The sequence below is a fragment of the Taurulus bubalis genome (genome assembly GCF_910589615.1).
Source record: "Taurulus bubalis genome assembly, chromosome: 14".
Lineage (NCBI taxonomy): Eukaryota > Metazoa > Chordata > Actinopteri > Perciformes > Cottidae > Taurulus > Taurulus bubalis.
The window spans coordinates 12,640,214-12,662,940 of NC_136602.1; the positions used below are offsets into that span (position 1 = coordinate 12,640,214).

The following is a 22,727-nucleotide window of genomic DNA, read 5'->3' on the forward strand; positions in this document are numbered from 1 at the left end:
GCTGTTTTTTCACAGTATAGGCAGGGCTGTGTATAACACTGAGCATGATGGGTCTCTACGGGGGGGAAAAGTAGTGGTCTGATAACTTTTATTTTACAAAGAGTCTATATCAAGGAATAACAGTGAAATGGAAATCTATATAATGGAGAAGATGTTGTATATTTTTCTATATATAGCACCTGAAGATATTTTGTTGTAGTACTGATATAAGTGTGGGTTTAATAAACAACGAATAAAAAAAACGTCTATATGTACATAAATATATATATTACACAACCAATATTTCAAATGATAGATCAGTTGTAAATGGAAGCGGCAACATAGAAGTGCACCCAATACTGTAATGCATGAACATATGTTTACATCAGTTATCTGTGTCACACAAACTCTCTAATGACCAAACTTTGCAGCTGATAAACACAGTTGGGAGCTTTTATTTTAGGCTCGTGTTTGACCTGTCGTCTCTCCATTTTAATTGATCTTTCATTTGATTGTCAGTATCATAATATCGCACCAATTCATGTCTCCATCTTTGGGTTTCGTGCTCGTCGTTAGTTTATAAAAGCATGAGACGGGTCATTTTTGAGTGACTTCTTCGTTAAGTTGAGGTCAGAGCTGATGCAAACCAAGAAAGTGTTAAGTTTCTTATACTTGAAAACTCAATAGAACCCCTTTCAGAAAATGTGATCAGCATATTTGATCAGTCTATATTTTGCATGACCTTACCACATTCACTGTGGTTTGAGAGGTTTTATAGATTACTACAAGCCTGCAACAATTTACATAAAGCCATGGGAAGTGGGCAAGTTGTGTTTGTCCCACCATATTTAGTTTGTTAACAAGACCTAGACTGTTACTCACTCACCACAGATGAGGTTCAGATTAACACAGGTGATGCAAACCAAACTGAAATGTACTGTGTGCATCCCGGACTTCCGCTTTTTCCTCACGTTTCAGTTCTCTTCATCGTTGCATAACTGTTTCTGTGTAAATATGTAAAACACTAAATAGTATAACAGAGTGACATTGTCTTTTATTTAGACAAAATATCTATTTCAAATGTAGCCACTGTGACTAGACCAAAGCAACGTAACACATTTTCTTTTTTTGTGGCATTTTTCTCATACTTTTGTGTGCTTTTTTTAATTGTTTACTTACATTGTGTCTTCAGTAATTCATAAAGTATGTAGTTGTCCCATGTATATTTTTATGTGTACATTTCTTGTACAAATGACTGTGTTTTTAATTAAAGAACAAGTTGTCACACCTTAAAGTTACTGTTTGAACTTTTTGTTTTTACCTGAAACACATCAAGTGTGAGCAAAGTATACTGAATGAGTGTTTATTGCAGTCAAATCAAATACCTGAAATCAATTTGTATTATCTCAAAGGCATAAACAGGCTCAATTTCATTTTTTTATTAAATTGCCTGTCTGAATTGAAACATTTCACCTTGAGCTTTCCAACATTCTTTAATTTAGCAATGCTTTCCCACCACTGGCCATCTGCAGAAATAAGGCACTATGCACACTCATTCCAGTTACCTTGCTGCCCATATCTCCTCTACCCTACTTTGATTTAAACTCTGCCACTGGCCTTCATGTCCTGCATTTCTCATTGACATGTTTTTCCAACTCCTCCACATGTCTGCATAAGCTCAGGCCACAGCGTGGTGTAATTAAGCCTCTAAAGTGGCGGATTGCTCCAGAGTACAAGCACTTCTGCCAGAGAAATGCAGCACAAAAATACTGAGCAGCAATTTGTAATAATCCCCCCAGACATCCACTAAACCCAAACTATCAGTTTTGACATAATACAGGGGTTTAATCTGGGTATAAATCTCTAAATCTCATAACACAGGCTGGGGTAATCTCCCTCTGGCAGGCCTGCGGGGCTGCAGGACTGAGATGCTTCAACTGAAAAGGGCAGACCACTGACTCCACAATCAGAGGTCATGTCAAGGTTGATTTGTCTCAAACAGTGGCACAACTTTAACCAAGGAGGAGTTCATGAACCACATGAGCTTGTCATAAAACACATATTACTTACTTTTTGTGTAGTTAATGTGCAATATATGCGTTTAGTAAAAACAAAGCAAAAGTAGCAAAAGTGATCTATAACAATGTTAATCTGGATAACAAACTGTTTCAACATGTCCACCTTTCTCTTTGACATATTTACTATAACTCTGCCTTACATAGGACACATGCTTCTGTGCATCCATTCCTCTCCCCTATGACCGAAGATGTACTCGTCCCGTATCCTCTCTTCTGGAGTGATTCCTGTAGTTTATTCAATCCCGCGGGAGTTGCAAGTTTCGGTGTCCTTCATGCAGTCTGACTGTGAGGCACACACAGGTTAGTCTGCAGGTCTCCTGGGGCTGCTGGGGATGGTAGGGACCTTGGAGACCTTGACCAGAAAAACCATCGGGTCTTTGGCTTTGTTGCTGAACGCTCTGCGTATCACATCCACTGCGTGCTGATGAGTCACCCCCTGCAGACTCTCGCCGTCCACAGACAACAGCTCATACCCTGCCTGCAAATGCAAACACAGGGCAAACAGCTTAATGTGCACAACTCTGTCTTTACAAAGAACAGGATTGATTATTATTCATATGCCATGATTATGTATATCTTTGTATGTTTTCCTTCCCCTCTGTATCTTTTTTTCTGAAGCAATCGGTGCCTTATGCACAGTCCCCATGAATCTGCACTGATTGTATCCCTTAGCGGGAACCGGATTTATGCCAGAGAGAATTGGGGCTCTCCCGTTAGTTTAATATATTCACACTGAAGGCCGTCACTAGTGCACATATAACGTTTCCCCTTCAGCACAAGGTTGTTGAAAAAAAAAACATACACTGAGACAACCACACATAAACACACACGCACACAGCTGGGACCGCTTTCTCGTTGTTTCCTGCAGGATGCGAACAGAGTGTGGCGGAACTTTGGAGGCCTGAGGAGAGGAACTTCCTCTGATGTCATGCCCATTTGACGAGGATGCACCTGCCTCGTGTGCTCAGTCTCAGTGAAGGTTAGCAACACACAACAGAAACACACAAGACCCATAGCCATTGTTGTATTATCACGTCTTTTCCCTTTCCCTTTTCCTTTGTGATTAGACACAAAGAGATGTGTTTCCTCTTTATTCCGCACTTGATCTACTATAGGTCAAACATATTTGTATAGGAGGCGGTTAGACTTGTGCTGCCCTGTGTTTTTGCCCAGACAGGTTTTCTTTCAGCTCATCACACAGTCTGGTGTTCACCAAAAACCTTATAGCCTTCCGTGAGGACAGTATCAAAAGATTTATATCCATTTAACCAAAGAGGAGATTAAAAGTGCTTTTTTCATTTTTGAAAAGTAATTTATTTGAATTAAATAGATCCCAACCTAATCTGCCCCATCCTCTTTACAGCCATTTATGGAGTGCATTTATGAGGTTCCTCTTTTCTCGCCAATGGACGTCACAATCTAAAAATAACACGGCCTGTAAAAATTGCTACATGAAAAGATCAGTGAATCGTTCACAATGTGGTTAACCAAGCCAATACAAATATATTCAACTAGATTATTTAGCTAAGGAGAGGAGAAGTATTGGCTCTGTGTATTATCCATTGTAATGGGAATCTCTAAAGATAAGTAGACATCTATCCATACACACAAACAAAAGTGGTGCATCTCATTGTGGAGGATAAAAATTATTACTAATTCTACCAAAATCCATATTCTCTAATTTACCGCTCATGACATCTAGCCAAACCCTTGCTCGGGTCTGTCCCTGAAACAAACTGTGTAATGTGGATACCAACCCTTTCCACACACAAGCCTACATGGAAAAGGCAGGCCCATTCCACTTTCACATTTATTACGCCCTCTTACACTGCCAGTTAAATACAGGCATATGATACACAAGCACGTACACAGGAAAGTATGTATGCATATATCCACACACTAAACAATACTGTTCACTGTATTTTATCATGTGGGGAGGAGGTAACAAATTCACTCACATTACTGTTACAAAGTTGTACTTTGTATGTGTTCTTGTACTTTTTTTTTATTTAAAAAAAGAGATAAATCAGCAGCTGCAGGGAGAAGAAGCTGCATGTGTGTCAAATGAGCAGAGCTCCAGAGAGGAAACGCTACGCAATCCGGAAATTATGAATTCACGTTTGTGTTCACGAGAATTGAGGAACACAAATGGATTATAATTATTGTACGTCCCGGCATTGTTAAAGATTGCATCACATTTAATTAATTCATATCCTGGCGAGCACGCTAACACCTACCACGTGACTTCTAGCGTTCACTGAGGATATTCTACCTTTAGGAAGGCGTGTGAGGACTTTTGGGTGATTGTGTCTGTTAATCTCTGATCTGACGTTGGTGATGATTCTGATGTTAACGTTCAGCTCAAAGTACCACTGTGTCTAAGTACAGACCTGTCCACTCTTACTGTTGCTACAATCTGTCTCTCTGTGTTGCCTTAGTGTTTTTACACATTCAAATATCCTGCTTTATTTTCCACCTCCTTCCACTTTGTTTCTCTTCGTGATTTTATGCTTTTTTTATATTCTTCTTGTTCCAAGATTGGATGCATACCATGTGTCTTTGTATTGTGTGAAAGAAGGTTCTTTGAATTTGAAAGTCTCAGAAGATACTGTATATGTGACACTCTAATGGATATTGGTAGCTAGGAAACCCACTTATTTTCAAGTATCTTAATGCAAATGTTGTTTGTCAACAGTTAGCTTGTGGTTAACTGTAGTGAATGAGTGTGTGTATCATGTGTGTTTAAGTGAACCAGGCCAAGATCACGGATGACTGTTAAGTTACTGTGCAGGCAGTATATTACCAATACATTAGCAGAGCCAGCGCCTGTGTACCTCATCCATAATGGAGGCGATCGGCTACTTGAGATGCCTCTCCACTATTTTTGTCTCCACTCCTCATTGCACACCTTCAACCACTCCGTCATAGACATACATACTTAAAGCAACAACAACTCATAACCAGAGGACAGAGGTCTGATCTTCCAATACCGAACAACCAGGATGGACATTAATGTGATTAAAACAATGGTGTTAGGAGGAAACACAAGTACATGTTTAATACTTGTGGTGAAAAGATGCATTACTATGCATTAATATAGTCAATGTATTTACCACCCTGTGCAGTACTAAGAATAATAATCATACTTTTTCATTTTTGTAATACTTTGTCATTCAGCTGACACCCATCTGTGTGATATATTGAGGTGTGTCTTCCTGTCTCTGCCGTATTTAACTCACCTTGAGAGCCTCATTCATAGATGCAGCTCCTCCTGGGAAGATTTTCTCAATCTTTATCATGGGCTGGACTCTAGACTCCATACCTCCAGAGATACTAATACCTGTGAACACATAGAGATATACTACATTCATAAACTGAGGGATTGTATGACAGTATTAGTCACGACTGTTTGCTATCCTGGCTCCTCAATGGTGAAATGAGCTCCCCATTGATATCAGGACAGCAGAAAGTCTCTACATCTTCCACCGCAAACTAAAAACACATCTTTTCCGACTACACCATGAATAAAGAAAGTAGCACTTTAGTAGGACTTAGATGGCACTTACCTATAGCACTGTGTAGTTTGGCTTTCTTCAAGAAATTGTACATTCTTGATTCTTGTTGTTCTGAGTTTGTACTCATGGTTTAATGCACTTATTGTAAGTCGCTTTGGATAAAAGCGTCAGCTAATTGAAATCTAATGTAATGTAATATTATATTCAAACTATTCTATTAGTGTATATTTGGGCATTTTTGAGTTATCATGAGAGCATTAACTCTTCCCTTCAGTTTAGTGATACCCTGACCTCTACTGGTGAGGTAATGGATATGGGAGGATGAAAACATTAAAGTGGACAGTTTACAATAGTCATTTGGCTGTTTTTGCTACTTACTACTTTACTACTTGCAAGTATATTGAACACACTGACTTCAATCAAAGTGAAAATACACAGTTTCTGTAATGAACTCACCCAGTGATTGCTTGGCCTTAGAAATGGTCAAAGTGTTGATTTCATGCTCCTCAGTTGGCCGAGTTGCTCTCCTTTTCACACCATTTTGTGAATGTCCATTTAGCTGCTGACTGCTCTCTCTGCCTGTGGATGGACTCTTGTCTCTCTGGGCCTCAAACACATCATCAAAAGGGGTTCTCCCTCGCCGCTGTGAAGGAACATGGACGCTGACCTCTGTGTAGCCCTCCTGCCTGCTCCGTCTGCCATCTATGCTGTCGGGGCTCAACTCCCTCCTCGCTCTCCCATGCCCGTTCCTCACAGGCGACCTCCCTCGTTCAGGAGTTGCTTCTCCTCGGTCGGACACTGACAACAAGGAGACCTCGTCATACTGCGACACCCCGTTCTCTCTTCTGTTTGAGGAGCGTTTGGTTTGGCGCCCACATTGAGAGCTGTGAGGTGATTCTCTGAGGAGGAAGCTGTGGGTGGGTAAGGGGCTCGGGGAGCGGGAGCGCACATTGTAAGAGACATAGTTGTCCACAGGTACATCTAGCAGAGGGGTGAAGGCACGAGATGGAGGCAGATGCCCTGACCGTTGGCTGGACAAACGTAATCTCTCCAACTCCTCAATCAGCTGACATTCCCGCAGTTTGTCCTGGACTGGCTGGAGGTGGAACCCACCCCTGTAGTCTGGGCAAACATTACATCTGTAATTCAGCTTTAACTCTGCAAAAACCTCTGTTGAACTTCTGCATATAAACACAGTGAAGAGTTAAAAGATTACTGCACAGATTTAGCATTGCACTCACGATGGACAGTTAAAATTATCAAAAGTGTTGCAGCACAACCAGAGATATTGCCTTATTTATTCTTCACATTATTTTTCTTACTTTTCTAAATCTGGTGCATACATTACCCACAATGCAATCATTTGGATCGATTATTTGGGTGCATTATACTGTTATCACCTAATGTAGCCTCGAACAGCGATGAGTCTGGTAAGTGCACGTCTTTCCATCTCCACACCACCACATATTTTTCATTTTAAAAATTCAGTATCAGCTGACGCTGAATCAAATGACATCACTTGAATTTGTCAGAACAATTAAACAACATTGTAACCTATAAGGATTACATACTTGGAATATTGATGCCACAAATAAATTAGGACAAGCTTGTTCATGCATGCAGCTCAAGAGTGACCTTCGAACGTTAAACAGTGGGTGATGATTAACACTACACAGCCTGAATGAAAGAAATATGGATTGGATTTTTATTTTAATATTTGGACATAGATTATGTGTAAAATATGAAGAAGAAATGAAGGAACAAAAATATACTGTTGTAACAAATGGACAAAGTAAGCACTCTCTGGACAAGTACTCACTAAAAGGTCTTTGAAATGTCACTGTCATCTTATGTTCATAACTTCTTCACAAAACAAATCCTTTGTGTGGCAGCGCACTAAACTGAAATAATAACGTTGACCCTATGACCCCTAACCTGTGATTTTAGAAAGTGAGACGGCTGCAGTCAGTCTAAAGTAAGACTGTATTGATTGTATCTCAATGACTCTTGAATGAAGAAAAGGATAAAAGCATCTCTGTATTGTTGAAGTGTCACAGTGACCAACCAGGCTCGTCTCAGTCCTTTCTGTTGGCCACAGAGATGTAACACAAGCCTCTGCTTCAGCGCAGCCACAGGAAACCTGAGATATTCTGTGCGTGCGTGAGTTTGTGTGTGTGTGCATGTGTGTCTGCTGTGTGTGTGTGTGTGTGTGTGTGTGTGTGTGTGTGTGTATGTGTGTGCATGTGTGTGTATGTGTGTGCATGTGTGTGTGCATGCAGGGGGGTTTCAGTTTGACACTACAGATATGAGATGAGTCAGGAAAGTAGTGAGGTGAGAGAGGAAAAATAAGAGCAAGAGGGGAAGGAGACAAAAGGTGAGAGGTTTAAGCCTCTAGTGTATCTCGTGTTGCTCTGGGATTAGATTAGAGGACATCAAGCAGAGGGAGAGGGTGGCAGAAGAAAGAGGTGAGGTTTAGACAGAGAAGGGGTGAGAGAAAGGAAGAGATGCAGCGAATGTACCTGGGATTGGGGTGATGAGGTGACGTCGAGGGGTTCCACTGCGAGGGGAGCGCAGAGCTGGAGAACGAACTAAGAAGAAATAAACTAGATATATCACTGGTTCTCCATAAATTCATTTTCTATGAACAATCTTACCTGCATTTTCTAATTTATATATTTATTTTGTATGTTTCATCCAGGAAATTGATGTGAATTGATGTTAAGCTCTATATGACAAAAGAAAAATCAGAAAAGTGACGTTAAGTAGTACATTCCTTTGCTTACCAGAGCAACTTTTGAGGATGTCGTATGCCTCCAGCTCAAAGGGCATGACCATGCTGTCAAATTGACTCAGCTCAGTAGTAGGTATCAGCATCCTGCAGAGGATATTGATCAGCATCAGTTACATGCATAACGAAACACAATGTATGTATTGATATAATAAACAGATGTGTACTGTATATGTATCTCACCTTATTTCTCTGAGAAGTAGCAGTTTCTCTGGCCTGTCCAAGATTGCCAAAATGGGGCGCACTAAATCCTCAATCACAATGTCGGACAAAAACTGAGAGGAAGTTTAGATTGGTACACAAATTAGAGGAGAAGAATAAGATGAACCAACTTTTGGGGTTGGGTATAGAGAAGGATTTCCATCAGGTTCTCTTCTGACTTTTAAATGGGTTATAGTTCAGTTTACTTGTCACAAGGAGGAATGCTCAGCATGTGAAAACAGCTGTATAATTTGCTCTCTGGATCAGGAGGGAGTTTTCCAAAGCTTGAAAAAAATAGTGTCATCAAAGTTGTCTTGGTACCGAAAGTGTGTGTTGCAAACTGAATATGTTATATTTGAAAGAAGAGAGCATTTAGGAGAAAGGGCGTGTCAGTTCACTATGAGTCCCCAACTTTACTGAAGTGGAATACTAAATTATCTTAAGGTGTAAAAATCATCAACTGTACATTTTCATGATTGATGTATGTTTCATGATGTTACTGATTTGTTGCATGTATATTCATTGTTAACGTTTTTACTCTGCTGTTTTCAGTCTTTGGTGTTTAACTATTGTATTTACAGGTAAGTCATACTGTGATTAATAGACTCAGTATCTTCTGCAAGGAGCCGCTGAGTGTGAGAGTGGTCCAAATGACACAAGAGGATCAAAAGATGGCTGTTATTTGATCCTAATCATAAACAACAGGCCAAATCCGTCTTTTTTCACAGCCGCTGCCAGACACATCTATCACTAAAGGACATTGAGCAACACGGGGAACAATATTGCACACTTCAGCCTGAAAGTAGTTTGACAGGTTTTCAATCAATGGAAGGAAAAAAACACAGTAGAGTGCCATTGAGGTGTTAGAGGTAGTAATTTCAGATCGGAGAACTCACCCTCCGGCAGTGTCTCATCACAGCAGCCACCTCGTCCTGGCTGAGCAGTCTCTTTGCCATGTCCTCCACGTGCTGCAGGGTCTCAGGTCGGGGCAGCGGGCTGCTGTCTTTAACCCCAGCACGGGATTCCCTCGGGGAGGTCAAGAGCTGGAAGGGACGACCCCGCTCCTTATCTGGAGAATTAAAGGGAAAACGAAAATAAACAAGATCTGCAGATGTCACGAGATTTCAATACAAATTAAAGATTTCACCTCACAAACCCAGGGGTGTCTATGCAAAATGTCCCAGTTAGGATGTTGTAAAGCAGAATTAATTCACATCTATGTCTGATGTTTGTCGGTTCCCGTCACATATCACCACTGATGGCCAAAACTGATGTTAACTTATAAACTTCCAGAAAAGAACGAATAGCTGCAATGGAAAAAAGGATTTGATTGCCTTGTTCCAGACCTCTGAATTGGTGCCAACATCTCTGATTTGTTCAGTAATTTAAATATAATATCTGAAACAAAATGTCAATTCAGTCCAAACCTATATTCTGCTTGGTGGATTGCAGAATAAGGGCATGGAGAGAAGAAAGAAAAGGCCTGGGACTGTGCCCTCACCTCTGTCTGCATGGTGAGATGGTGACTTGGAGCGGCTTTTCTCTTTGCGATCTTTCTTGAAGAACAGGTTGACAAAGGTTTTAGATCGCTGCAGGCTGGTTTTGCCCTCTCCAGAGCTCTTCTCCTTCTGGTGTTTCTTCTTTTTTTGTCTGTCCTCTAAAGGCAGAAAATAAATCCATTCAAGTCCCTCTGAAATCCGCAATATAGATACATTTTCCCAACCAAATGCTGTGAAACATGATGATTTTAACACCTGCAAATGTATTTAAATGAATGCAAACAAGTAGTTTAATCAAAACAACTAAATCATACACAAATCTTCCTGAAGTGGTGTTGAACCATAGCAGGACATTCTGCATCTCTGTGTTTGGAGTTGAAAACATAATTCATTAGGTGTTGTACCGCTCCATGCTTAACTGTTGGGTGATACATTCTCTCCGCTATGAGTACAGACTGTTCATTTCTCTTCCAGTCATCTCCTCTGCTCACTGCAGTAAATCTGCCACTGTGGAAAGTAACACAGTAATACTGATGAATTGCAGCCCCGCTAACCTGAACACACCCCTATCTTTTGAAGGCACTACAGCAAAGTGCTCCAGCTTACATAACAAATGGTGAATCTGCCCTGAGCTTCACCCCAGGCACCCGCTAGGTCCTGGAGGAATGAATGAGCTGGATAAATTGAAAAGGAAAGGCTAATAGCTCAACACCCCCCGCCATGGCTTGGATGAGATATTTATCCATATGCTTGTTCTTATTCATTTCTTTCAGAGGTATAATAAATGAGAGTAAAGGGCAGTGATTAATCAGGAGCCTGCGTTGAACTTTGTGCTCTTGGACAAATTGTCTGGAGCTTAAATCAACCATGTGGAGTCTGGATGTTCTTGTTTACTTCATGGAATGATAGAAATATGAGAGGTCATTAAACTGATCGACAGCCTGCAGAAAGATCTGTGAGGATTTGGGAATGGATCTCATTACACAGTGAATACAGGTACAGCCACAAACATCAGCTAGAGAACTCCCCATGCTATAACTGAAGTTGCTGACCTCAAACATGTTTTTCACTGTAAATTCTTGTAACACGTGGACTCTGTGAAGAGGACCTGCTCCCTATGTAGATATGAAGGGCTCATTCTAAGTTAACGAACACACAATTATTCTTAGTTTCTGGTGATCATACACTAATTTAAACATAGTTATGAAAATAATTCTACTTCTCTGCCCATTAGTACTCCTAAATCCTACACACTGGCTCCTTAAGTCTATTACATGTTCCCATTGAACCTGCAGGTCTCACCTGACACAGTGATGTGACTCTGGGAACGTCTGATTGGCTTCCGTGGTCGGCTCAGGGCCATCAGCGCTGCCGTCTGAGGCGACTGTTTCGCTGCTTCTTGATCCCCAGATGACAGCGTCCTTGTACGTCCCTGCCCTCCTTCTCCTGGTCCTCCCATCTCCCTCGGGCCTTCCCCTTTCCCTCGTATGACTGTGTCCTTCAGCAGCAACGTGGCACCTACAGTCCGGCGAGTTTCTGTGGCGACCAGCCTGTCGGGGTACGACCCATTAGTTGAGTGGTGGTCTGGTTGGTTTGGGGGATAGGGGTCGGTCTGTATGGCGGTGTCAGCAGTTCGCTCTGCGCTGCTTTGACGTCGGGAGCGGTCCTCCGTGGAGATGGCGACATCCACCATCTCAGAGCCAAAGACATGAGGAAAAAGAACCTGCGAGAGACCACTGAGGGAGCTGAGAGGGGTGCTGGAGGACAGCGAGGAGGCAGACGAGTTGGAGTCTGAACCCTGGGAGGATGGTGCAAGGCCCCCATTGGCCACTGTGGAAAACAATCCATAATTAAGACAAATAATGGCGATTAGTGTGTGTTTTTAAATATATTTGCGTAAGTGTAATAAAACTGTCCAATTGTTATATATGAGCGAAACAAACACAAACAGACACAAGCTGCAGGGTTACAGAGTGAATAAGCTTTGCAAAGCTTCATTTCCTCAGTTTACACAACCTGCTTTGTTTGGATCAAAGTCTGTCTGCCCTCTTGTCCTGTTAATCCTCTGACATTTGAGAGACAGAACATGAACCCAGAGTTATTCTGTTTCTTTTTTTTTTGAATGAAACTCCAAAATATATCTTGACCCAGATGTCAGGTCACGCTCAGTTCCAGACGCCTAAGCTGCCTTTGAGTACACTGAATTAATCCCTGTCTGTATTCAGAAATATCAAACTGAAAAACAAGGAGTTTGAGTCCTATCAATATGGATAAGCAGGCTACATGTGGCCACTGTTCCACTTTCTAAATAAGATTTACAAGTAGAATCAAAGTAACTTTGCAGATATGGAAATAATGAATTCCAAACTCCAAATGACAAGGTCACATCTTCATTATTTTGTTCAATAATATTTAGTTTTGTGTAAGTCATTATTTTCACACTACTGATCAAGCCATCATCTTTATTAAAACTCATCTTAAACTAACTCTCGTTTTTAAAATCATATTTTGAAGTAGTCAACATACAATTGTCGAGCCAGCCATATTCTGCCACCATCTCCTTGTATGCAGGGTATCGGCCTGCTTCCTGTTGAAGTGCAAAAACATGAAATGTTCAGCAAGAACATAAACAATTAACAAAATCACATGATAAAACTAGAAATTGTTACATATCAAAATGTGTCTACACCTGATGCTCTTAGGCACAGCGGTGCTTTGAGCTAAACACTCCTGTCCGCATGCTAACATGCTCACATTGACAATGTTAACATGCAGATGCAGTCTGTACCACATTTAATGCTCATCCATCTGTGTATGCTAAATGAGACGTTTGATTGAAAGGGGTCACCAAAGTCATTGGGATTTATCCTCTGAGCACCATAAATGTCTGCACCAATCCATGCAATAGTTGTTGAGATACTTATGGGAGTCACCAGAGTGTTGGTCCAACCGACAGACCGACATTTACATCCATTAAAACGAGACAAGCAACAGTTTGTTTGAGTCAGCCCGACAGGACAACGACACAGCGTAAGGTCAAAGAGAAGACCTGCAGATGTATCAAGGTTACATCGACAATTGTCCACCACAGCCTTGGATGCCCAGTTTAGTAACTACAATTAACCTTACACACTATGTAACTCTGTACCCACAAATTGGTCTAATATAGGACAGAGGGAAGACATAAATTTCAGCTTTCTGTTGATTATAACCTGATCCCTGACTGCCTTTAAATAATGAACGTCGTCCCTGGCTGTTTTTCACACGTGGAACCTGAGATCAGGGGAGTAAAATGAGCACCAGCAATGTTAGCGAGCTAAGAGAGCGCTCAGACACACTGCACAATACACATGTGCCCATTCATACACACACACACAATTCCTTTATCAAAAAATGACACAGGTTAAGTGCCACGGCCTTGCACACGTGCATGCGTACACAGACTTGCATAAATAACTCGAGGGCTGTACGCTAGCTGCCTGCTCCGCTGTTCAGACTCAGTCTGTCCCCTCCTGAGAAGGTGTTGTTTAACACGCTGTAACATGGATTATTTCACAGCACTTTAAAGCCCCAAATCAATTGTTATGTTCAAACTGGAGCAAACGATTAACACTGCAATACAACACTGAACCACAGACCAAGTGGGAATCAGACGTAGAGCTGCATTAACTGTTCTTTTGGACACTAAAGGGGAACAAGCTGTAAACACAACATTTATATATTGTCACCTTATGAAGTTGATGTTGTTAACAGATGTGTTGCTTATTTACATATCCATCAGACATGGAGAAACATCAGCATTAATTTGGAGTTGTTTGTGTCCACCAGATACATGTATCTCTCCTTTTAGCTCTGTTTTCTTCTCCACTGATTTCTATTTCGCTCTTTAGTTGCTTAATGAGCCACGATATTCACCAGCTATTTGCTAACAGTGTCTGTCTGCCGTCTGATGCTGAGCATGTATCATTGTGTTTTTAGAGTTCATTAGCTGAAATTAGATTAGAGCAGTGAGAGTGAACCCAAACACAGAAGTTGCATGTCAGGCTAAAACAATGACTTTAAAGAGGCTAAGATGTGTCATTGAGCTGAGGGGGACTGCAAAGTTGGGTGGTAATTCACTGTCATTACAAGCAAGCCCTTTCACATTATAAGCTATCATTTGATTCATTATAAATATAAAAACTGTAGATTTGTGGACTTTTAAATGTCACCTTAAGTGTATCTATAACAAGTCTCTCACCCTGATGGTCAACATGATATGAGTGTGGCTCTTCAGGACCTCGACTGCATTGCTATGGGTGATGTCATCAAAGCTGATCCCGTTGGCTGCGAGGATTTGATCGCCCATCTTGATGCCATGCCGCTCTGCAAGCCCGCCCGGGTCCAACCTGAAGAGAAAATGCATAAAGGCAGATAAACAGATATAGACGACTCAACGTTGATATAGACGTCTATTCAATCTAACTGTTGGCACTTACAGTATTAGCTTATACTTCACTTATATTATATTTATTTATTTATTTATTTATATATATATTATATACATTAACACTGTAATGGCATGTTCTACTCCACCAAGTATGTATACTATTTTATATGTACAAAATGTGTTTTATTCACACTACAAACTCATCAAAGCAGTTTCTTAACTTTTGTTGTAATGGTTATGAAGTAAACACAATTCACCTGCCTCAACCTTATAATTGAGGCCTAGTTGCTTTGATTCAATAAAACAAGAACAAACAAACAAAACAAAACTGCTAATGAGATTATGGGACGTTTAATTCCTGTGGGAAAAGTGTGTTCTTATTTGCCATCCGTTCTACTTTTTGCTCAAGGACACTTCAACGGGCTGAGCATCACTGCATGCGCACACTGCACCACCCTGGATCATTTTGTTTCAAACCACACTTGGTTCATACTTAGAAACATAAATCCCCAGTCCGAACTCTTTGCCTCCTCTAATGTTGAAGCCCAAACAGTAGTCATCTGAGGTGGTGAAGACATGTACGATCCTGCGGAGAGCGCTGTCTGAACTGGTCTCTGATGGTGTTCGACCGCTCTCCTCCACCACCATTCGCCGGTGAATCAGATCCACCCTACACACACACACACACACACACACACACACACACACACACACACACACACACACACACACACACACACACACATACACACACATACATCCAAAATGACACATATGCACGCCTGAAAACATTCACATAAACTGCTTTCTCTTCTTCTGCTGCAGTCAGGCCTGTCAGTATCGGTTAATCAAATAGCCATAAAGGTCACAGAGGTAATCCATCCACTGCTGCCACATGAAACCAAGATACAGAATATCCCACAAGAAAGATAACCAGTGTGAGCTACAGTCAAGTGACAAGACTTCACAAAACAAGGGCCATGCAAAGGTCAATAGTGGTAACAACAAGGTTGTAGTCTTTACATATCAATAGAGTAAAGTACAGTGATTCAGTTACAGTTTGGAACAGTTTGAAGTGTAAATATTTAATTGTAGATTTAATGCAAGATATCAATTTTGGCAGCCTTATTCACATTGACACAACTGGGCAGCACCTCTCAGCTGCTTGGCCTCACCATGTGGTCTTCTCCTTGGAGTAGCGGATGCCGGGGATCTTGCCCACCCTTCTCAACACCATCCGCAGCCTGTTGTTGCCTGTCAGGACCTTCACAGCGCTGCTCATGGTGATGCTCTCTAGGCTGACCCCGTTCACCTCCACCAGCTTATCGCCCACAGTCAGCCCGGCGTGCACTGCAGACACAGGTGGAACTCAGCATGATACACAAGAATGAATGTCACATGGAAACAGAAGACCACATACCCAGATGTACATTTACTGAGAAGTAAGCTTGCCATCAGCGTGAGAAACATTCACTCTCTTCCTCCTAACCTGCAGAGCTGTCGTCTTCCACCTTGCTGACAAAAATGCCGAGTCCATGTTCAGAGCCCCCGCGGACACTGAAACCCAGACACCCATCTGTACTCTTGTCGACTGTCACTGTGTGAATGTCTTCACTGTCTTCCCCTCCTGCAACGCAAACAAACTAAGTCAGAAAGTCATTCAAAAATCAATTTAAAACTGAATGGAAACCAAATCATTTGCAGAAATTCTTGATAAGCAATATCTTTAGGGTAAAGAGAACTGAAACATCAATATTTTGCCAATACCAGAGCCAAAAGTTGAATCAGCAATTTCACACAAACTAAAAGATATTTACTATTATAGGAGCAAATTAATATAGAAGCAACACAGCAAATATGTACATTCTGAAGAATTTAATTAATGAAATGTATTTGATATGAGTGGATGAATGATTGACGATCAAATTTGATTGACTAAACAATTAATTGTCTAATAATTTCATATCTATTAGCTACAGTGTATTGCATTATTAATAATACCTTGACTTGCTAAACTCTTATCTAAATTTGGGCATTCGTGCCTCTGCAGCCAGTGGCACAGTGTATGTTACCACGGTAACGGAGGACTGTGAGCTCACCATCAACAGGTGCGTTGATGAGAATGACTCTGCCCATCGGCGAGGAGGACCTGCGTCTGTGGCGGTGCTGTTTCTTCTGCATGTAGCGCGTGGTGCTGTGGGAACCCCCGGCCTGGCCTCCGCGGTTTGAGTGGGGGTGCCCCCCTCCATTTGTCATCTCCCTCCAGCCAGAGGGGTGAGAGGAGCGAGCCATGCTATGTGTCTGGCAATTATTCCCTTAGTCATCCAGACAGCAGGATCTATGTGGTCCACTGTCAGGATGGAAGATTTAGGGAACGCAGGTGAGAAACAAACATGGTGGAGCTGGGCTATTTTGTGTGCTCCTGCTTGTCTAAAGGGGATGATATAATACTACAGTTGTTCCCCACTGCAGCAGGCAACTTTAAAAGCTCTAGGTAACATCCCTGATCATCCTTAAAACCAGTTGCAGACCATAAATAAAGCGTAACCCAGGAAACCAAGATTCAAAATAAAAAATGTGACGTAGGAAAACTCAAAGTTAAACTCAACACAGCTGAATGAACAAACTATACATCAATTTAAAAAACAATGGCAAAAAGTAGTGCTCCATGATTGACCTGTGGACCTTTCTTTGCCGGTGAAAGAAGTTGGTATAATCCATTAGTTTAGTTTGCAGCCTCTGAATTCATCTCCATAGAGCCCATGGTGCCTTGCTTCAGCTGAGAGGCTGCCGGCCTGTCTGCAGAGAAGTCAGCGGTGCATGCTGATTCCCTCGGGTCATGTTTAATTAAATGGATATCTGTTGTGAGGATGATATGCTGTGATGAGTAATGATATGTCAGAAGTTCCAGATGGGATAATAGCGTCCCAAACTCATTATGATACAGTAATGACCTATAACCTTGAATATAATAAAACATAAAGTAAAATATATATTCTTTCATTATGTCAACAGAAGAGACGTTGTCACTGAACTCCACGCCTTTTTCTATCATTTAGCACCATGGACAGCGACACGACATGGTACACAATTAAGTGACCTAGTTTTGATGTTTAATTATCATCTATAACTAACTAACTAAACTTATTGACTGCTTGTTGATATTGTTCCGGTAAACTTTAACGCGTCTTGTTTCAGTCTAAACGTACGTCCTGTTGATACCTTGAAACGTTGTGAAACAACGTTGTAAAATTGCGTTTAAACTAAAGTAAACAAAGAATGAGAGCGTTACCTGCTGTGTCCGTGTTGTGCTCCTCGCTGAAGCATAATCGGACACCTCCCGAGTATTAGTGCCACCTCAGTTGTTCTCCCGGTGACAATTATTGTCTTAGAGGTGTAAGCCTTTTACATAATACTCTGCAGCTGTGTAGCCATTAGCGATGGACTACTGATGATTAAGCACACTAATTGCACTTATGTTACAATATCACTGCCTCAAGACTCTGTCAGATGGTCCTTGGGTAGACTTTGTTGTTATTGTGATAGTTAAGTCCATATTGTCCCGTTAAACAGAGAGGTGGATGTGGAGAAAGTGATCTGTGGATCTTCCTGACTGCCTTCACTGTGCTTGGTGAGGTGGGTAAACAACCCCACCCGGTGGTCAGATGTGTCTCAACAATTCAATTCAATTCAGTTCATTTTATATAGCCCAACATCACAAATACAAGTTTGCCTCGGAGGGCTTTACAATCTACTACAATCTCCCCCAATAAAGATAGTAAAAACCCTTTCACAGGGAAAAAAGGGGAAGAAACCTGAGGGAGAGCAACAGAGGAGGATCCCTCTCCCCGGATGGAAAGAAGCAATAGATGTCATGTGGCCAGAATGAATAACGTAACGGAGTTACAGCACATTCAATGAATGTGACAGAAATTATTCATAAAATGAGTAGTATGCATGGTCCATGATCCAGATAGCCACGATCCATTAAGCAGAAGGAGGTAGAGAGGAGGGGTGGGAGGAGAAAGCAGGGCCATGGCAGCTGGCAGGACCGGCTCCAGGCCAGTTGCATCAGCAGGGCCATGGTTGCATCAGCAGGGCCAGGGGGAACCAGGGGGAGGACAGGTGTCCTCCCCCTGGTTCCCGGCAGCCACGAATCCATGGAAAAAGAAAGTAGAGTTAGTAATATGCATTGAAGAGACAATCATTTATCCAGAAGGAGAGAAAGAAGAGGTGAAGAGGAGAGGAGGAGAGGAGGAGTGAAAGAGGAAGAGAAGGAAAGGAGGAGATCAGTGTATCCTAAGATGTCCCCCAGCAGTCTAGGCCTAAAGCAGCATATCTAGGGGCTGGACCAGGGCAAACCTGAGCCAGCCCTAGCTATAAGCCTGAAACAGCCCTAACTATACGCGCCATCAAAGAGGAAAGTCTAAAGTCTACTCTTAAATGAGGTGACCGTGCCTGCCCCCCGAACTGAAAGTGGAAGCTGATTCCACAGAAGAGGAGCCCGATAACTGAAAGCTCAACCTACTTTTTAACACTCTGGGAACCACAAGTAACCCTGCATTCAGTGAGCGTAATGCTCTCGTGGGGTAATATGGCACTATAAGGTCCTTAAGATATGATGGTGCATCACCAGTTAAGGCTTTGTAGTTAAGGAGAAGGATTTTAAATATGATTCTCGATCTTACAGGAAGCCAGTGGAGAGCAGCTAGTACAGGAGTAATGTGATCTCTCTTCCGTGTCCTCGTTAGTACACGAGCTGCAGCATTCTGGATCAGTTGGAGAGATCCAAGGGATTTACCGGAGCAGCCTGATAATACGGAGTTACAGTAATCCAGTCTTGAGGTAACAAATGCATGAATCAATGTTTCTGCATCTTTGAGATGTTCCGTAGGTGAAAAAAGGAGGTCCTTGAGATCTGTTTCACGTGAGAGCCAAAGGACAGGTCCTGGTCAAAAATAACTCCGAGATTCCTTACGGTGGTGGTAGATGCCAGAGCGATGCCATCCAGAGAAACCATATCATCAGATACTTGATTTCTGAGGTGTTCTGGTCCGAGTAAAATAACTTCAGTCTTGTCCGAGTTCAGCAGCAGGAAGTTGCAGGTCATCCAGGTTTTGATGTCTTTAAGACACGCTTGAAGTTTGGCGACCTGGTGGGTTTCATCTGGCTTGATCGACAGATATAGTTGAGTATCATCGGCATAACAGTGAAAGTTTATGGAGTGTTTTCTGATATTATTGCCTAAAGGAAGCATATATTAGGTGAATAAAATTGGTCCAATTTAACACAACTTCTATGCTGATCAGATCCATCTCTGTATATGACCAAGTCTCCATTTTGATCAGTCATATTAAGTCCCTGGGCTCAGACATGAAAAACAACCATAGGTTGAACAAAAGGAGCGAGGAGAATTACATTCACATACATGGATATATATCATAATTGTTTTGAAAAGAGATACAATACAGCCAAACCAAACATAAGAAGAAGGAAAAATAAAGAAAACAGCATGCTTCGCATACGTAGGCCTACTCCATAGCACGTTTTTACTGAGGAATACACAGTATGATTTAATTAATAATGTCAATTAGAATGTAAGTCAGTAAAATTAGTTGCATGGTGTGACCTACATTACATTACAAATATTCTTCTAAACCCTTGCAAAACTTTGTTAAACATAATCATTCAAGGATTTCGCCATATTTCAGACATGCATATGACTTTTGCTGGACCAATTGACAACGTATACAAATTCATTGAAGTATAATAACGCTCGTTGAGCCGGTCAGCTGTTTCTTAACCAATCATGTGCTGTCTACCTTCCACGCCCAAAGGATTCCAACAACTCATGTCTTCCATGACAAACAACGCCCCACTCTGTCACGGCAAGGTGCTGCCTTCATAGACCTCCACGAAGCTCCGATTTTCCATAGCCAATTTATGTGTGACCGCTTTGGCCGTGTTTGGTCGATTAAAACATTTGTTTTTAAAGAAGATAATCTAAATATACGCCAGTTATTGACCTCCATAGATAAAATTCGGTTGATACAGCAGGACAAAAGGACAGGGGCGAAATTAAGAACTAAAGTAAAAATACAAGATATGCAAGACCAATTAAAGACAAAATTACAGGAAAAATAAAAGTGGTGTGATTAATTGTAGCAGAGACATGTAAACAGTGTACACCCAGCTAATATGTAACACTGCTGTGATTAAGTAGCCTAATGCTAATTAGTGTTTGTCTTTATTATTATAGAAGTATAATAGAAGGTAGTATTATACAGTTCATATGTAACAACACAGTATAACTTATAAACATGCTATAGTGTATTATAGTATACTATAATATTGCATGGGACACAATATATAGCACTATAGGCCTACAAGGTGAAATCAAGTATGTATATTGTGTATAACGGAAAATTGTCTATACTTGTTTACCTCCCTGTCATTTGCGGTGAGTCTGGGTTTTACGATACTTTTAAAACTCCCAGAAGGCAGCATAGCTCCAGTGGCGCCGTGATATTGAGAGGTCATACATTTTCGAAAAAGAAAGCCAACCAGGTACGTGTGATTGCTGACAGCATTCACATATTTAATGAATTAAGTTGATGAAGCACACTTCGACTAAGTCAGAGTTTAAACCGCCTTAATTTTCGTCTGTATCGGTAACTAAAGCGAGAGCTAGCATGTTAGTTAGCTCGTAAACTACCGAGCTAACCTAACTAACGCTAGCTGTTTTTTAGATGACCAAGAGAGCACTGGAGTGGTTCGGATTGCGTGAAAAGGCTGTTTTATTGCCCAGTTTAACATATGATGTTGTGGGGATTGTATTAGATTTGAATGTGCTGTTTCAGTAGTGTTTTATCCAGTGTGTGTGTGTTTCAATGGTACTTTGAGCTGCCTAGCTAGCAAGCTAGCTGAGAGAAACCAACTGAAACACCGGGCAGCGTGTCGTGACACACACATAGAGTCCCATCTGTGACTGTGTGTGTCACGCTATTCCTCTGATCAGCTCCTTGCAATGTGACTCTAACGTTAGTGTCACATTGCAAGGAGCTAATCAAAGAAAGCGGATCTGTTTGGCTTCAGGGTTAAAGCGAAACAATCAGCACTTGTTTTGTGTTCAGAAACATATTCAGTGTTTGTCACGTTATGTTCTTGCATTTGTAGTTTGCAGCTATGACCAGAGAGCGGTTATGGTCTTGTCAAGACCTGAACACTGTAGGGCTGCTGATGGAATATTCCCATACAGAACATTCCTGTAATTGTATCGTCATTGTGCTCAACTACAGACATGTCTCCTGTACACTGACTGACGATGTACATGGGTAAAGGGCTAAAACAACAGAGGAATAGTCAAGTAATGGGCAACTGTTGTTTTAAGTGACTGTAAACTGAAAATATTTGGGTTTTGGACTGCTGTCTGTTGGTCTGACAAAACACAATTTTAAGAAGTCACTGTGGGCTTAATGAAATCATATTGAACATTTTCTAAATGTTCTGACAGTGATATCAATCATATCAGTATTTAGTTTTCAGTTTAGTTTATTTTATGTTGTACTCACTGCCAGAACTGATACAAGATGTTTGAGAGCAGACTTATGATACATGTTTTCAAAGAACCTACAGTCTGATAAAACAACAGTTTTTAATTTGACACAGTGAGAACAACGGTTAGAACACGTAAATGTCTAACTGTGTCCTTTGTATTTCAAAGTGTATTGAGTCAGAACATGCTAATGAAAATTCAACCTGCTCGACTAGTCTGTTTCGAGATATTTGCTCAGAAATGTATGTATTTGTACTAGTTTGCAGCTCTGAACTGTAGCCGAGCTATTAATAAAGCAGAGGTGGAGGCTTAACTGTGCATCCAAGGTTGTTTTTTATAATGATAATTTCAGTTGTATTGCTGGTTATCAGCCAAACTTACTCGATATCCTCCAAAACATGCTAATAGAACAGAGTATTGAAAACGTTCCCATCTAATTTCTTTTCTTTTGATCAGGTGGTTGCCAATTGAAATATTTATTTAGATTTTTAGACCAGACTTTAAACAATATTTTGTACTGTATATATTTGTCAAAGCATTTTAAAAGTATGGTTACAGGCCCAGCTTGTGAAGTACAGTACATAACTTGACCTCCTTGTTTGTTTATCCAGCTGATATGGCAAAACATGCAACATAGTGTGAATAATAATTAACATGTCTGCTATTAATTAAAGAAAGCCAAG

At 41.2% G+C, this 22,727-nt stretch overlaps 1 protein-coding gene across 1 annotated transcript; it reads right to left on the reverse strand.

Annotated features, from left to right (window-relative positions):
* Nucleotides 1-1,870: 1,870 nt before the first annotated feature.
* On the reverse strand, nucleotides 1,871-16,781 carry pdzd7a (PDZ domain containing 7a; the record flags this gene model as incomplete). Its single annotated transcript, XM_079229711.1, has 15 exons — nucleotides 1,871-2,535; nucleotides 5,297-5,397; nucleotides 6,029-6,694; nucleotides 8,092-8,160; nucleotides 8,356-8,447; nucleotides 8,544-8,635; nucleotides 9,458-9,630; nucleotides 10,063-10,218; nucleotides 11,363-11,890; nucleotides 12,587-12,647; nucleotides 14,301-14,448; nucleotides 14,983-15,159; nucleotides 15,665-15,839; nucleotides 15,979-16,116; nucleotides 16,589-16,781. 15 exons carry the CDS (start codon nucleotides 16,779-16,781, stop codon nucleotides 2,359-2,361), a joined length of 2,946 nt encoding a protein of 981 aa, XP_079085837.1. The 3' UTR covers nucleotides 1,871-2,358.
* Between the last annotated feature and the right edge of the window lie 5,946 nt (nucleotides 16,782-22,727).